Raw genomic sequence first — 18,265 nt, 5'->3', positions numbered from 1 at the left:
GACAGTAACTTAAAAATACTGCATTAGTCGTGTAATATTTTACATTTTAAACACAGTAATATTGTAACGTAACGAATGACTTTAAAACGACAGAAACAAGTCATAAATAAATACCACATTACAGTTTTAAAATCACTCGCCCAACAGTGATTATAACAGATCAGAAACTGTCGTAATACGGCTCCTTTAATTCCATAATTCCTTTGCTTCAGTGTTTGGATCTTCTGTAGACTACATATATACGCTCTGGCCCCTCTCAACCTTTTCCTGTCATCTTGTTAAATATTTACTCCAGACCCCCGTCCCTCTGTCCGCTTCCTCTTGAGCCTCTTGAGCCGAACTCTGGTGGGAAAGACAGCACCCCTGCCGCGTCCCCAGTGCATTTTTTTTTTTTTTTTTCCCTTCGTTTTCGTCTCCGTTTTGCTTTAGAATCGGTGGGAGCGTGCACATCCTCCTCTTCTCTCTCCGCCGCGAGATAAAACCGCTCTTGACTCTTTGGCCTTTCCCAAACTCTCAGTATTTACATGTTCCGCAGCTCTGGACAGCTGCGGGGACACTAAACAGGAAGCTCCGAACACTCACCAGGGACTGACGGGGGATATGGAAAATGTAACTCGTCTCCGCGCTGGTTCTCATGGATCATACATGTTGGTTTTGCTTAACGAGATTCAGCTTTGAGGTTTTTCATTTGATAAACAGAGTGTGCATCATTTTAGAAGCAATTATCTGGAAAACTACGAAGTCCAGCTCGACGAAACGGAACAGTTGAGGCGTTGAAGATCAGAAGTTTGTTTGCCAGTCGGTGAAGTTCTTTTTTTTCTAGATTTTGATTGAAGGTAGGCCGCAGTTTTGGGTGACTTTTTTTCATCCGGAACCGCATCACAAAACCCGTCATCCGTCCGCTGTCCATTTGCACCCACGATTTTTGACCAGTTTTCAAACCCGCCCGCGCCCGCCATCCGCTCAGTCTCCTGCGAGTTCCTCCGAGTTCTGAGTTTTTTATTTGAGTAGTTAAACCGGCACTCGCCCGAATTTAATTAAAGTAATATTTTTCATCACGTCATCTGCCCGACTCGCGGTTTCGCTGCGGAGTCCGTGGCTGTAACCGCCGTCTGCGCATCTCTAAGCGAGCAGATTCCAAAAGCACAAAATGATTTCTCTTTGAGAGTGAATGGCTCAACTTGAAAATAAAATTAAAATAAAACATTACATATAAAATCTTGATCTGTTTCTGTACCTTCAGTGAAAATTTGAGGTTATTTCAACAAGAATTGAAAAAAAATTGTTGGCTTGCTGTTAGGTCTGCCTAAACATTAAAACAAGAAGAAAGACAAGAGATTAATTCAGTTTTACTCGCGAGGAGAACGGGCAGAGAGTGGGCATCAAAACCAACAGTCTCCACACGTTCTGATGCCTCAAGGCCGTTCTCCTCTTTTTATTTCATTAGGAGGCCCTAGTTACAGAACGATAATTCTCAAGGGGAAGGGGAAACAGCCAAGACATAATAAGAAACTGGTGCAGCTATGCAAAGTACAAACAATCAATGATTAATCCATGATTAACAATCAGGAGGTGCCTTAGGTATGGACAGACACCGTCATAACTCTTGCATGTGTGACAGTGGGAGTTGGCTTCATGTGAGGAATCATCTCGAGGTTCACTAGAGCAACAGGACACTGCACACAGTTGTCAAACACACAGAGGTTATTCATTTTCATACAAGTGATTGGTACATTATTAATCAAAGAATTGTAGTTACATAAATGGTTAACTCATAGGCCTAGAATATCACACAAGTATTTAGCAAATATGGGATAATAAAATTATTCTGACACTTGCAAAATGATTTAAAACATTTTTGTGACACTCTGTATATATATTTATAGTTTAAGTTAGTTTATTTTCTTTGGTCATTTAACATAATCATACATCATATTACAATGATTAAACCTCCCCAAAATTGCATTTTTGCATCTCACTAAAGTTATTCTACAGACCGGTTAGACCAGGCATGTCCAAGCTATGGCCCGTGGGCTAAATGCGGCCCTCAGACAAATTTTTCTTGGCCCTCAGACGTCCAGGTGAATTGGCCCAAATGACCTTGCATCAATTAAAAATTAACTTTTTACTGCAAGTTTTTTGAAAATCTCCCTTGATGGAGCTAATATTTAATATTCAGTTTGTGGTTTTAAGGATCTTAGTGTGAATAAAGACTGATGGCTCTTTCTAATGTGTTAAACATGCACATATTTTAATTATTCACTGTACTGAGCATCAGTCTACGGCCCTTGATCAGCCTCTGCTTTGTTTGTGTTTAGATATGTGGCCCTTGATGAAAAAAGTTTGGACACCCTGGTTTAGGCTGAAGTTTTAACACGTACCTTATTAACATATAAAACAGGAGACAAGACGCAGAACTATTTACAGAAAACAACACAAAACTTACCTTTTATCAGAGCAGGAAAGAAAATGTACTTAAATCTTTTAGTAAACACACATATATACAATACAGACACACAATCCAATATACGTTAACGTTCATACACAAACACACACACTGACCGTGCACATGTTAATATTTATACCAGGGGTGTCAAACATAAGGCCCTCCAAGACCTTTAATCTGGCCCCCAGCTGATTTTCTACTGAAATATTTTGATTATATTTTCTATTAAAATCTTGTTAATTTTCTGTGGTGTTTATCACAGCAGCGTCTCCAGCGTCTCTGTACGTGGCCCCTCCCACCAGAGCAGCACAAATGAAGACTTGTCTCTTTCCAAACGCTCTTAAAGGACGATCGTTTTGACTGTTGACCGTGACACCCTCATCAGAAAAATGTCCAACATGAGAAAAGTGGAGCCGAGTGCAGGATTTTACAAGAAACATGAACTTATTCCTATTTTCATACAAGTTAAAGTTAAAACGTTGTGTTGAAATTGCATTTTTGTTAAAAGTTTCAGGTTGTTCATAATATTATAATATTTTGTAAAAGAAAGAGTTCATCAATTAAAAAAGATTTCTGTAATAGATTTGTGTTTCTCTGCACAAATATTTGAACTTATTGCTATTTTTGGGGTTTATTTTCCAATAAGTTTTTTGTTCCGGCCCCTTTGGGATCAAAGTCGGACCAAAACAAAATGAGTTTGACGCCCCTGGTTTATACCTATTGGTTTATAAATACAGTTCACTTAATTGAGGGTTACACTTAATCTGTAAATCACATGATATGATCAATATGATTTGATCTGGAGGGTGGTTTCAGATTTTTGTATTTTTAAGCCCCAAAAACGCCGTCGCCGTCTAAACCAGAGGTGTCAAACTCATTTTGGTCCGGGGGCCGTATCCAACATATAAACCCCAAAAATAACAATAAGTTCAAATATTTGTGCAGAGAAACACAAATCTATTACAGAAATCTTTTTTAATTGATGAACTCTTTCTTTTAACCTGAAACTTTAAGAAAGAAGCAATTTCAACACAATATTTTAACATGAACTTGTTTGTAAATAGGAATAAGTCAGTTTTTGTTGTAAAATCCTGCACTCGGCTCCACTTTTCTCATGTTGGACATTTTTCTGATGAGGGTGTCACGGTCAACAGTCAAAACGATCGTCCTTTAAGAGCGTTTGGAAAGAGACAAGTCTTCATTTGTGCTGCTCTGGTGGTGGGAGGGCCACGTACAGAGACGCTGGAGACGCTGCTGTGATAAACACCACAGAAAATTAACAATATCTTAATAGAAAATATAATTAAAATATTTCAGTAGAAAATCAGCTGGGGGCCAGATTAAAGGTCTTGGAGGGCCTTATGTTTGACACCCCTGGTATAAATATTAACATGTGCACGGTCAGTGTGTGTGTTTGTGTATGAACATTAACGTATATTGGATTGTGTGTCTGTATTGTATATATGTGTGTTTACTAAAAGATTTAAGTACATTTTCTTTCCTGCTCTGATAAAAGGTAAGTTTTGTGTTGTTTTCTGTAAATAGTTCTGCGTCTCGTCTCCTGTTCTATTTGTTAATAAGGTTTGGCAAAATACGTGTTAAAACTTCAGCCTAAACCAGGGTGTCCAAACTTTTTTCATCAAGGGCCACATATGATATCTGGGGGCCACATTAAAGGTCTTGGAGGGCCGCATCTGGCCCCCGGGCCGTATGTTTGAAAGGCACTTCTGATTAAATATTTTGTCATTTTTACCCGCAACTGTTCTCATGTAAACAGGCCCGAAACAAGCAACAGAACTGTAGCTCTGTGACAAAATAATTTAGTAAAATACGTCGATATTTCAGCGTTTTTGCACACTCCTATTGGCCTGGAGGTTATTTATGTCCATTTCTATATCTTTAATGTCTGTGGTATCTGCCAATATCAATAATGCGCCACATCAGCGTCGGTATCGGCTCCGAAAATCCATATCCGCCCGTCCCCCGCGTGATTCGCCGGTCCTTGTTCGAGCTTTGTTGTTCACTCTACCGTTCGCCTTCAGCCCGAATTTTCTCTCTTGTTTCAATAAAACTCAGTCAAAATATTCTTCTGTGAACCGCATACATTAAACATTTTTCTCCGCCGGTTCTGGCCCGAGTTTGAAGAGGAGCCGAGCGTAATGGGCCCATGTAGTGAGACCTCTCCCTTCTGTTTTCTGTGCCCCGCGTGCGCTTCTCCTGGTTAATATTCAAACGCGCTGCTCCCAAAATCAACAGGCACTTTGGACTCAAAAACACTCCAAACGCACTCCAATTTGAGCCTCTTCGGGTCAAACTACTTCAAGTGCGGAGTGTTTATCTCCATCTTGAATCGGGCCTGGGGTCTCGGGTTTGGCCTGTTTTACTTTAATCCTGGTTTAGTCCTGGTTTATTTGGATTTATGTGTTTCTCAAATCCTGCAAAGATTGGATTAGAATTTGGGTTTATTTGTCGGTCTGGTCCGGTCCACTTTGTTTAGTCCAGTTATGACTTCTTTGTGGTTTAGTTTAATCTCGGTTTTGATTTATATAAGGCTGTTTTTAGCTTGTCCAGTTGAATTTCAGTCCAGATTTAGTCCTGGTTCAGTTCCAATTTAGGTTTAGGGTTATTTTAGTTCTGTTTTAGTAGTTTTAAGTCTTCTTTTTGGTTAAGATTATCTCTTTTTGAAGTGGTATAACTCTGTTTTTATCTTGTCCAACTGAATTTCAGTCCAGATTTAGTCCTGGTTCAGTTCCAGTTTGGGTTTAGGTCTGTATTAGTCCTGTTTTGGTAGTTTTAAATCTTCTTTTTAGTTTAGTTTCTCTCATTTTGACTTAGTATAATGCCGTTGTTTTCTTGAATTTTAATTGAACTGAGTTGAATTTCAGTCCAGATTTAGTCCTGGTTCAGTTCTAGTTTGGGTTTATGGTTATATTAGTCCTGTTTTGATCCTTTTAAGTCTCCTTTTTAGTTTAGTTTCATTCTTTTTGACGTAATTTAACTTCGTTGTTGTCTTGTCTAATTGAATTTCAGTCCAGATTTAGTCCTGGTTCAGTTCTAGTTTGGGTTTAGGGTTATTTTAGTCCCGTTTTGGTAGTTTTAAGTCTTTTTAGTTTAGTTTAATCTCAGTTTTGACATGGTATAACTCCGTTGTTATCTTGTCTAATTAAATTTCCGTCCAGATTTTGTGCTGTTTCAGTCCTCGTTTGGGTTTAGTCCTATTATATTAGTCCTGTTTTGGTCGTTTTAAGTCTTATTTTTAGTTTAGTTTAATCTCGATTTTGATTTATATAACTCTGTTTTTATCTTGTCCAATTGAATTTCAGTCTGGATTTAGTCCTGGTTCAGTTCTAGTTGAGTTTAAGGTTATATTAGTGCTAGTTTGATCTTTTTTAAATCTTCTTTTTAGTTTAGTTTCTCTCTTTTTGATCTGGTATAACTCTGTTTTTACCTTGTCCAATTGGATTTTATTCCAGATTTAGTCTTGGTTCAGTTCCAGTTTAGGTTTAGGGTTATTTTAGTCCTGTTTTGGTAATTTTAAGTCTTATTTTTAGTTTAGTTTAATCTCAGTTTTGATTTATATAACTGTGTTGTTATCTTTTCCGGTTGAATTTCAGTCCAGATTTAGTCCTGGTTCAGTTCCAGTTTGGGTTTAGGTCTGTGTTAGTCCTGTTTTGGTAGTTTTAAATCTTGTTTATAGTTCAGTTTCTCTCTTTTTGACATAGTGTAACTCCGTTGTTTTCTTGAATTTCAGTTGAATTGAGTTGAATTTCAGTCCAGATTTAGTCCTGGTTCAGTTCTAGTTGGGTTTAGAGTTATTTTAGTGCTGGTTTGATCCTTTAAAGTCTTCATTTTCCTCTAGATTAATCTAAATTTTGATGTGGTTTAACTGTTTTTATCTTGTCCAACTAAATTTCAGTCCAGATTTAGTCCTGGTTCAGTTCTTGTTGAGTTTAGGGTTATTTTAGTCCTGTTTTGGTTCTTTTAAATCTTCTTTTTAATTTAGTTTCTCTCTTTTTGACATAGTATAACTCTGTTTTTACCTTGTCCAATTGAAGTTTAGTCCAGATTTAGTCCTGGTTCAGTTCCAGTTTGGATTTAGGATTATTTTAGTCCTGTTTTGGTAGTTTTAAGTCTTTTTAGTTTAGTTTAATCTTAATTTTGACGTGGTATATAACTCTGTAGTTAGTTTATCTAATTGAATTTCAGTCCAGATTTAGTCCTGGTTCAGTTCCAGTTTGGATTTAGGATTATTTTAGTCCTGTTTTGGTAGTTTTAAGTCTTTTTAGTTTAGTTTTTCTTTTTTTGATGTGGTATAACTCGATTTTTAGCTTGTCTAATTAAATTTCAGTCTGGATTTAGTCCTGGTTCAGTTCTAGTTTGGGTTTAGGATTATATTAATCCTGTCTTGTTCCTTTTAAATCTTCTTTTTTAGTTAATAAATGTCATTAACGTGTCCAAGTGGATTTCACACTGGATTTAGTCCTGGTTCAGTTCCAGTTTGGGTTTAGCCTTCTGTCATTTCAGTCTTGATTCTTTTAAGTTGTCGTTTTAGTTTAGTTTCTCTCTTTTCGATGTGGTATAACGATGTTTTTATCTTGTCCAACTGAATTTGAGTCCAGATTCAGTCCTGGTTCAGTTCCAGTTTGGTTTTAGGGTTATATTCGTCCTGTCTTGATCCTTTTAAATCTTCTTTTTAGTTTAGTTTAATCTTAATTTTGACAATTTGTCCAGTTAAATAGACTCAGCCGTACTGTTAGCGTCACTGCTTCCTTTTAGTCCTGGTTTAGTCTTGGTTCAGTTCTGGGTTGGGTTCAGAACAGGGCTGGATTTTAACCCTGGATTGATTTCTGTTTTGTTTAGTTTTTTTAATCCCAGTGTTGATTGTTGGTTTAATTTTTAATCTTTAGTTATCTTGTCAAATCGAGTTTTAGTCCTGGTTTAGTCTTTTCTGTATTCACCTTGGTTTCGGGTCCTAGTCTTGGTCTAATCCTGGTTTAGTTCTGGTTTAGTCACACTTGTTTTGCTCTCGGTTTAGTCATGATTTAATCTTTAACATAGATCTTCGTAATAATATTTGTTTAGTCGGGTTAGTTCTAGTTAAAGGTGCATTGTGTAACTTTTCCATCAAGTGAGATTTGATGGCGATTACTTTGTCCGAAATGTTTCACAGTGTGGCTTTAAACCTCAGAATACAAATTTCAGAGTTTTAAAACCTCTAAGGCTGCAATTAATTGAATTTTGATAACGATTTTTTGCGTCAAACGATCTCGAAATTCATATAATCGATTAAAAAGAAACAATTTAAAGCTTAACAACATTTATTTTAGGACATTTTTTATATAAACAAGTATATTTATTTCATTTTTTAAGTACAGAGATTGTAGAACAGCTGGATATATAGTTTATTTTGGATGCATTTTTGTTTTTCTATGCTTTATTTTTCATTTTCAAAGTAGATTTTATTCATTTTATGTTTTATTCATCGCAAAACTGCTCTGAGGTACAGATTCGTAGCCTATTTTTATTTTCAGTTTGGTATTTTTGCGTAAATTATGAATAACAAAGTGGGTTTTTTTGAAAGAAATGCTGAATAAATGCATCGTGTAACTAAAAAATATCAATATTGACCAAAATAATCGTGATAATGATTTTTTTCCGTCATAAAAACCACCTGTAATTGGAAATGTAAGTCCAGTTCAGTCCAGTAGTCCATTTAGTCGTTTACTAGTCCTCTTCTAGTCCTTCTCTGATCCTGGTTTAGTTCTAGGTCCCTGGTCCTTCAGTTTCAGTCCGTGTCCAGTCATTATCCACCCTCCTCCTCCTCCTCCTCCTCCTCCTCTTCCTCTTTTTCTTTTTGTCCCCGTCTGCTTTTAAAACCTCGTCCCATTAAAAAAAAAAAAAAAAAAAAAAAAAAAAGCTTTCTTCTTCTTCTCCTCCGCTGCTCTTTGCGTTGTTTGCGGCCGAGTCCCGGGTTGCCACGGCGACGCGAAATGCCACGGTCGAGGGGGTCGGAGGTCGAGGGTCGTCGATCGGCTCCGGACAAAAACACACAGACACACACAGAGCAGAGATTCGAGGCAGAGACGAGGACACGGGAGCCCAGACGGCGGCCGACGGCGGGACAGGAAGGACCTCTCAGCTTTAAGGACTCGCCGCTAATGAGGACGCGTATTGTGTAACTTTTCTGGTCGGGCGTCCGAAAAAACTGTAATGTGTTATTTATTTATTTATGACTCGTTACTGTCATTTCAAAGTGATTCGTTACATTGCAATATTACTGTGTTGAAAATGTAAAATATGACATTAATATTTAATCACTTTTAAGTCACTCTCGCCAAAAGTAACTGCGAAAATGATGAAGTTTTGCGTCGGATATGGACTGAACCAGGACTAAACCAAGACTAGACCAGGTCTAAACCAGGACTGAACCAGGACTGAACCAGGACTAAACCAGGACTGAACCAGGACTAAACCAGGTCTAAACCAGAACTAAACCAGAGCTGAACCAGGACTGAACCAGGACTAAACCAGGTCTAAACTAGGACTAAACCAGAGCTGAACCAGGACTGAACCAGGTCTAAACTGGGACTGAACCAGGACTAAACCAGAGCTGAACCAGGACTGAACCAGGTCTAAACTGGGACTGAACCAGGACTAAACCAGAACTGAACCAGGACTAAACCAGAGCTGAACCAGGACTAAACCAGAGCTGAACCAGGACTAAACCAGGTTTAAACCAGGACTAAACCAGAACTGAACCAGGACTAAACCAGAGCTGAACCAGGTCTAAACCAGGTCTAAACCAGAGCTGAACCAGGACTAAACCAGAGCTGAACCAGGACTAAACCAGAACTGAACCAGGACTGAACCAGGACTAAACCAGAACTAAACCAGGTCTAAACCAGGACTAAACCAGGACTAAACCAGGTCTAAACCAGGTCTAAACCAGGACTAAACCAGGTCTAAATCAGGACTAAACCATCTCTAAACCAAGACTAAACCAGGACCAAACCAGGACTAATCTTGGACTAGAACTTGGAATCTAGGACCCCTGAGCGCGATCGGGCGTCAGCTGCGTTTGTCCTCGTGGATCGTGAAGTTCTGCGTCGGTCCTTTCGCTCGCGGTCACCTGACGGTCTACGCGGGCGCACCGCCGACGTTTCACCGCTGCTGATACCGCGGTGATTTTAGCGAACTTGTATGAACGAAACGCAGCCCACGATATCGATACTGTATCATCACATTAAACGATACGATATTCGATATTTCAATATTTTTTGCACACTCCTGTTTCTCATCACAAACAGACCTGGAGTTATGTTTTGTTTCATTCTCACATATTTAACACACAAACCCTGCGCATTTAGAGTTCTCCTCTCAAACTGAAAACACTCTGTTCCACCTTGTGATGTCACGCGGTGATACAGGAAGTGCTCCACTGTGTTTTTAAACTCCACACGCCTTCACTAGAAACATGTGGATAATTTAAACCCTGGAATTTCTAATCTCTACTAAACAAAATGAATAAAATTAAAGTAAATAAAATAAATAAATAAAATAAATAAAAATAAATAAATAAATAAATATAAAAATAAATAAATACAATAAATAATAAAATAAATGAATAAATATAAAAATAAATAAATAAAAAAAATTTAAAAAAAAACATAAAAAATTAATAAAGAAAGAAAGGAGCTGCTCACTTAAAAACTACCTCTTCATGACATCACAAGGTGCAGCGGAGCGTTCTGAGCTTTGGAGACGCAGCCCGAATAACAACAAAGCGTTACTCAAACACGCGAACGAAACAAAACACAAAACTCCCCGCGGGAAAAGTGACACAGTGGCCCGTTTAAAACACCTCAGGTCACAATAATAAGTCCTAATCGCTCCCGTCAGAATGAGCTCCTCGGGGTTCGAACCGGCGATCTTCCGGTCTGTGGGCAAAGGCGTTTATGAAAAGAATAATAGAGGTAGTTGATTTGAAATATAGCTGCATCCAGAAATTGGAATAGCTCCATAAAGTAATCCATTTTATCAGTCATTCAAGGTAAGAGCAAATGGTCTCGGAAGCATCAAAAGAATGAGGGGTTGTAAATTTAAAATGGCACACAGCTCTGGGGCTTGTTGCTTAATTCATCGGCTGTAATAATTTACAAAATAGCTGAAATTTTAATGCCGCGAAATGTTTTATTCTGTCTTCTCAGTGTCGGGAGTTGGAGGCTTTTAATTTGAAAATATGTTTTGAGAAGAAGTTGAAAATACAGAAAGTAAAAGCGAACTGGGAATGGAGCTTAAACTGTGACGCTGGACTGAAGTAGTAGTAGTAGTAGTAGTAGTAGTAGTAGTAGTAGCAGGAACAGCAGTAGTAGTAATTGTAGAAGCAGTAATAGTAGTATTAGTAGTACCAGCAATAACGGCAGCAGCAGCAGTAGTAGTAGTAGTAGTAGTAGTAGCAGTAGTTGTAAATGAACTAATAGTGGCAGTAGTACTAGTAGTAGTAGTAGTCACAGTAGCAAAAGTAGTAGTAGTAGTAGTAGCAGTAGCAGTAATAGTAGTAGCAGCAGCAGCAGTAGTAGTAGTAGTAGTAGTAGTAGTAGTAGTAGTAGTAGTAGTAGCAGTAGCAGTAGCAGTAGCAGTAGCAGTAGTAGTAGTAGTAGTAGTAGTAGTAGTAGTAGTAGTAGTAGTAGTAGTAGTAGTAGTAGTAGTAGTTGTCACAGTAGCAAAAGTAGTAGTAGTAGCAGTAAGGCCAGTGGTAGTAGCAGTAGTAGTAGTAGTAGTAGTAGTAGTAGTAGCAGTAGTAGTAGTAGTAGTAGTAGTAGTAGTAGTAGTAGTAGTAGTAGTAGTAGTAGTAGTAGTAGTAGTAGCAGTAGCAGTAGCAGTAGTAGTAGTAGTAGTAGTAAGTAGCAGTACAGTAGCAGTAGTAGTAGTAGTAGTAGTAGTAGTAGTAGCAGTAGTAGCAGTAGTAGTAGTAGTAGCAATAGTAGTAGTAGTAGTAGTATAGTAGTGTAGTAGTGTAGTAGTAGTAGTAGTAGTGTAGTAGTAGTAGTAGTAGTAGTAGTAGTAGTATAGCAGTAATAGTAGTAGTAGTAGTATAGTAGCAGTAGTAGTAGTAGTAGTAGTAGTAGTAGTAGTAGAGTAGTATAGTAGCAGTAGTAATAGTAACAGCAGTAAGTAGTAGTAGTAGTATAGCAGTAGAAGTAGCAGTAGTAGTAGTTAAGTAGTAGTAAGTAGTAGTAGTAATTTAGTAGTAGTAGAGTAATAGTAGTAGTAGTAGTAGAGGAGTTGTATTTGTAGATATACAGTAGATGTAGCAGTAGTAGTAGTAAAAGTAGTAGTAGTAACATCTGTAATAGTAGCAGTAATAGTAGTAATTAGTAGTAGTAAGTAAGTAATAGCAGCAGTAATAGTAGTAGTAGAAAACTTTGATTATAGATCAAATTATGATGTTTTTTTTTTTTTTAAGTTGAAAATATATGAAGTAAAATGGTATTGAATCTTATGGATGATGGTCTGGACAGAAGTTGCAGTAGTAGTAGTTGCAGATGTACTCATGCCAGTAGTATTAGTACTAGTAAAAGTAGTAGTAGTAGTAGTAGTATAGATCATATTATGTTGAAATTCATCCTAAAATCCAATTACAGTACTGTATACAGATATTGTAATAGACTACGTGACCGCGCCCGGCTGTTTACATCTGATTATAAAATGTAAACAAAGGAAGCAGGAAGTTCTCCGGTGCACTGTTAGCATGCTAGTTGTTGACAGCAATGCAAAGTTAAGAAACACCAGCTCTGTTTTCACGTTTTAAGAGCATAAAAAGTTATTACGATGCTGAAATTTCAAACTCGATTTCACTTAGACGCTACTTCTAAACTTTATTTCTTGCCGCCCGTTTCTAAAATATTTATCTTGGTCCTTGTTTGGATGTAAATTAGCCCGTGCTGTTGGGTTGCGGGCGGCGTTTTGCATCCTCTGATCCACATGTAAATAGGGGCGTGCCTGTGACAGAGGCGTCCGTGCGCGGAGACCAGGACGCTGAACCCGACCCCGGAGCTCAGGGTGGGATCACGGCTCGGGTTACAAAAAAAACTCCCTGACCTGAGCGAAAAGGGGAATTTTCAGGATGGATTTCTGCTAGAATCGCAGCTTTGGACGTTCTGCGTTCGAAATGAAAACATCAGGATCATGTCGAGCGGGTTAATACGAACATTTTAAGACCAGTTGAGAATTATTTTAGAACGGAAACGGTCTGAAACTGCTCAAGACCAGGGTTTATCACAGAACTAAACTAAGACTAAACCAGGACTACACCAAGACCAAAAAATGAACCAAACCAGGACTGAACAAGTAAATCAGGACTAGACCGGTGCTTAAAGGTGCACTGTGTAACTTTTCCGGAGAGGGTTCGCAACTTGTCTGTCTCCATGGAGATGTAAATGCTTTGGTTTAAATGGTCCACAGTGCAGCATTAAACCAAGTCTTGCATTTATTCAACTGCAGGTGTTCAAAAATATCTACAAAACATGAGTTCTTATTGTGAGTGGGGTCACCTAGATATGATCCATTGATATTTTGATATTTTTGCACACCTCTAATTTTATGTTTAGCATTTACTGATGTATAAAAAAATTTTTAAAATTTTCTATAGCGCTTTTCTACCTTCAAGGCTGTCATAGCTTAGCCAGGCTGGCGCCACCTAGTGCCTCCGCTTAATTTCATTTCTCTCCAGCGACTAGGTCAGGCATCAAAATAAACTAGACGGTTTGCAGAAGCCCCGGAAGTGCAAGTTCGGGCACCAGCCAATCAGCGAAGAGCCATACACAGGACTTAAAGCCGGAAACAAAGAGAATGTTTGGTGAATTTTATCAAGTGGAAAGACGTTATTGTCCTTCTTCCTTACGGGATTTGGCGCATTACATACGTCACCACCAAATAACAGCAATTGATTAAATTAAAAAAGTACACGCCTACTGTCGAGCGAACGAATCCTAATGCTGCGAGGTCAGACGGTTTCCACAAAGTAAAACCGGCTGATGAATCAGGCTATTAAAAGCTAGAATCGCTCTGCCAACCTGTGGGTCATTGGATCTGACCGTTCTCCCAATTATGTTTTTTTTTTTGTTTTTAATTATATGTCAAGAGCGAAATACGAACTGCCAACCTTCAGATCAGTGGATAAACACTTTATCAACTGAACAATTGTCACCACAGCCTAAATCCGTAGCCGCTGAGTGCAGGGATTTATCTAGAAGGACTTTGGTTTTACTTAGTGTTTTTGGGTTTGTGAGAAATGACTGTAAAACCTTTAAAACATTCTATTAAATAAACTGTACTTTTCACAGAATTATGTCATTTCAGTGTAAAACCAAAAAACCACACTTGATTTAACATGTTTCACTCCCTCTAGAAGTGATTTTTCCCCGTGTATTTTCGCGCTGTAAGTTGACCATCGCGGTCTTACCCTCCCCTTGACCCACATAAGGACCAGAGGCACCGGTTGGGACCCCGGCCCTACAGATGAGGTCCCGTCTCTGGAGCGGAGGACATCAGGTGTGGCTAAGATCTCTCCGTCTGCTGCACATTAAGGTGGAACGCCGACCTATAAAATTAATTAAGCGTAGAAATCGTATACTGTATTATTACGGCAAAGTGTTACTCACAAACAAGGATCAGGTGGTGAAGAAGTACGTGCACTGTGGAGTAAAAGTACTGCTGATACTACTGTTTTTGTGTGTGGGAAATGGCTTTTGTGTTCTTTTGTGTTTTCGTTTGTCGGATGGTTGAACGCTGATGTGCCCTTAGGCAAGACACAGAGTAAAAGCCACAGAAAAGCAGCGATTTCTTTTGTCCTTCTGCTCCAAACAAGTCAAACGAAATTATTTAGGTCTGCTTCAAACATAAAGATGCACTGTGTAACATTTCTTGTGAAGGGTTTGGTACCTCCTTGTCTCCGTGGAAACATGTTTGTCTAGTGCAAGGGCGTCAAACTCAAATTCACTCAAATTCAACTTAAAAATTTAAGTCGTGGGCCAAACTAAATATTTACTGAAAATTTTCAACAACATCTGCAGGTTTTCTTTTCTTTCGAGATAATATTAAACCTCTACTTATTAAAATAAATGTTTAAAAATAGTTTTGCTTAAACATTGAATCAAGAACAAGTATAATATTAAATAAAATAAAATAATAACAAATTTTAAATACAGTAAATAATGTCTCTATAGTCTATATGTAGCCTGTTGGCAGCTCTAATACAGATTTGATACGATCTCGCGGACCAAATATAATTATATCACCCTCCAAATTTGGCCCCCGGGCCTGAGTTTGACATGTCTGGTCTAGAATGTTCCGCAGCAGCAGTCCACAAACTTTTTTTTTCTCAAAAGGAAAAATCTAAGGGTGTGCAAAAATATCAAAATTTCAATATATCGTATCGTTTAATGTGATGATTCAGTATCGATATATCGCCAAGAGGATTTTTTGGTATATTTTACCAAAATAACTGTAAAATACAAATAAATGTTGGAAATTACAAAGATGGTCTTGATTTGATCTCGATGGGCCATAGTCTCGGTCTTGGTCTTTAAAAGTCTCGATCTTGTCTTGGTTTTTAAAAGTCTTGGTTTTTGTCTTTAAAAGTCTCGGTCGTTAATAGTCTCGGTCTTGGTCTTTAAAAGTCTCGGTCTTGTCTCTTGGTCTTTAAAAGTCTCGGTCTTGTCTCGGTCTTTAAAAGTCTTGGTTTTGGTCTTTAAAAGTCTCTGTTTTTAATAGTCTCGGTCTTGGTCTTTAAAAGTCTCAGTCTTGTCTCGGTCTTGGTCTTTAATAGTCTTGGTCTTGGTCTTTAAATAGTCTCGGTCTCGGTCTTTAAAAGTCTCGGTCTTGTCTCGGTCTTTAAAAGTCTCAGTCTTGTCTCGGTCTTTAAAAGTCTCGTCTTTAAAAGTCTCGGTCTTTAAAAGTCTCGGTCTTGTCTCGGTCTTTAAAAGTCTCGGTCTTGTCTCGGTCTTTAAAAGTCTTGGGTTTTGGTCTTTAAAAGTCTCTGTCTTTAATAGTCTCGGTCTTTAAAAGTCTCAGTCTTGTCTCGGTCTTGGTCTTTAAATAGTCTGGTCTTGGTCTTTAATAGTCTCGGTCTTGTCTCGGTCTTTAAAAGTCTCGTCTCGGTCTTGTCTCGGTCTCGGTCTTGTCTCGGTCTCGGTCTTTAAAAGTGTAACTTAAAAACTACGTCACACACGCACTCCTACTCATTTTAATTTTTTGTTTGACGCTTCAGAAAATATCCACAATTCCACCGATTTAACGTGTTTTTCTTCTTCTCTTGTGTTGCAGAGTTCAGATGGGCGGAGTCATGGCTGCGTCCTCCTCCTTACATCACTTCCTCCTCCTCTTCCTGTCCTCCGTCCTGTTCCTGAGCGCCTGCCTGGCCGCGCCCACCGACATTCTGTACCGCGTCGCCGAAGAGCAACCGCCCAACTCGCTCATCGGGAGTCTGGCCGCCGACCAGGGCCTCCCCGACAGCGGCCACCTCTACAAGCTCGAGGTGGGCGCCCCCTACCTGCGCGTCGACAGCAAAACGGGCGAGATCTACACCACGGAGACGCCCATCGACCGCGAACTCCTCAAGGACTGTCGCAACCTTTTAGACGACGACAAATGCTTCCTGGAATTCGAGGTCTCCATCACGGACATGGTCAAAGGGATGGGGCCGAGGTTGATAGAAGGTCGCATCGAGGTCCTGGACATTAACGACAACACGCCGCAGTTCGTCTCGCCGGTCATGACGCTGTCCATACCGGAAAACACGCACGTCGGAGCGCTGTTCTCGATCCCGATGGCGAACGACCGAGACTCCGGCGTCAACGGGGTGGACAGGTACTCGCTGAGCACCAGGGACGATTTCGAGCAGCTCTTCAGCCTTCAGGTGGCGACGGATTCGGACGAAAAAGTTCCGCAGTTGGTGGTCATGGGCAGCCTGGACCGGGAGGCGAAAGAGTCGTACGATATGAACATTCTGGTGGTGGACGGCGGGACCCCCGAGAGGCAGAGCAGCGCTTTGCTCAGGGTCCTGATCACCGACCAGAACGACAACGCGCCGAAGTTCGAGAGGAGTCACTACGAGGCGAACCTGCTGGAGAACAGTCCGCTGGGGCACTCCGTCGTACAGGTGAGGGCACAGACCGAGGACTGGACCAGGACTGGACCAGGACTGGACCAGGACTGGACCAGGACTGAACCAGGACTAGACCAGGACTGAATGAGGACTAAACCAGGGCTGAATGAGGACTAAAAACAGGACTGAACCAAGACTTTAAACAGGACTGGACGAGGACTGAACCGGGAATGAACCAGGACTGGACCAGGACTAAACCAGGACTAAACTAAGACTCAACCAGGACTGAACCAGAAATGAACCAGAAATGATCCAGGACTGAACCAGGACTCGACCAGGGCTGAACCAAGACTAAACCAGGACTAAACCAAGTCTAAATCAGGTCTTAACCAGGACTAAACCAGGACTGAACCAAGACTGAACCAAGACTAAACTGAGAGTGAACCAGGACTAAACCAGGGCTGGACCAGAGTAAACCAGGTACTAAACCAGGTCTAAACAAGGACTGACTGGACTAAACCAGGACTAAACCAGGACTAAACCAGGACTGAACCAGGACTAATCTAGTACTGGACCAGGACTGGACCAGGACTAGACAATTACTCACCCAGAACCAACCAACCAAAACTCCACTAGGACTAAACCAGGACTGGACCAGAACTGAAACAGGACTGAATCAGGACTAAACCAGGACTGAACCAGGACTGAACTGGGACTGAACCAGGACTGGATCAGGACTAAACCAGGACTAAACCAGGTCTAAACCAGGACTGAACCAGGACTAAACTAAGACTCAACCAGAAATGAACCAGGACTAAACCAGGACTGGACCAAGACTCAAGTAGGACTCAAGCAGGACTAAACTTGTACTCAACCAGGACGAGACCAGGACTAAACCAGGACTAAGCCAGGACTAAACCAGGACTGCACAAAACCCAAGAGTTCATTTTTAACTTCAAAACCACCACTTCATGACATCACAAGGTGTAACGGAGCATTTTTGAGCTTCTGAGACATAAACAGACGAAAAATAAAGATTTACTCAAACGTGAATGAAAAAAAACACAAGTCCAGGTCGGTTTTTTTGACGAGGAAACAAAATTATAACTCGACTTAAATCTCTCTAGAGTCGATTTTGCGAAATATCGGACCTTTAATTCGATCTCACTGGAAACTCTGTCTCTCGTTTTTTTTTTTTTTTTTTTTTCGTCCTCCTTTAACACAATTAAATTCGCCCGTCTGAATTCAAAGCGTCTCTGATCTGATGCTAATAGAGTCTCTATATGACGGAGTGGAAATGGCCCATAGGCTTCAGTGTGGGCGACCTCCCTGCTGAATCTAAATGACTGACTCGTGCTCTGATTGATTAATAACAGGCTCCGGTTCTGACGAGCGCCTCTGAAATCATTAAAGTCCTCTACAGCCTCTCGCGCGTAATTACAACTTCAGTCACAACGGCGCTGACACCTGTCCAGTCGCAGCCGGGCCCGAAACCAGGCCAAAAGGAGGGAAAAAACTGAGGAGAACCAGATCAAAACCAGGCCAAAAGGAGGGAAAAAACAGGGCAAAACCAGAGTCAAAACCAGGGCAAAATCAGGGTAAAACCAGAGGAAAACCAGAGCAAAACCAGAGCAAAACCAGAGCCAAAACAAGGCCAAAATCTGGGAAAAACCAGAGGAAAACCAGAGCAAAATCAGAGGAAAACCACAGGA

At 40.0% G+C, this 18,265-nt stretch overlaps 1 protein-coding gene across 6 annotated transcripts in view; it reads left to right on the top strand.

Annotated features, from left to right (window-relative positions):
* LOC110169278 (protocadherin-1-like) overlaps positions 1 to 18,265 on the top strand; it is a 58,029-nt gene that overhangs the window by 13,859 nt on the left and 25,905 nt on the right. For 2 of the 6 annotated variants that reach the window (XM_020934801.2, XM_055160826.1), the window contains exon 2: positions 15,773 to 16,607. In XM_020934801.2, coding sequence (XP_020790460.2) covers positions 15,780 to 16,607 — 828 coding nt within the window. In that variant the 5' untranslated portion in view covers positions 15,773 to 15,779. The other 4 variants (XM_055160824.1, XM_020934800.2, XM_020934798.2 and 1 more) reach the window with 4 other exon arrangements.

The sequence above is a fragment of the Boleophthalmus pectinirostris genome, unplaced genomic scaffold (genome assembly GCF_026225935.1).
Source record: "Boleophthalmus pectinirostris isolate CB_2022bp ecotype Guang Dong unplaced genomic scaffold, ASM2622593v1 HiC_scaffold_3, whole genome shotgun sequence".
Classification (NCBI taxonomy): Eukaryota; Metazoa; Chordata; class Actinopteri; order Gobiiformes; family Gobiidae; genus Boleophthalmus; species Boleophthalmus pectinirostris.
Note: the sequence above shows the minus strand (reverse complement) of the source record. Positions and strands in the feature narration are given on the sequence as shown.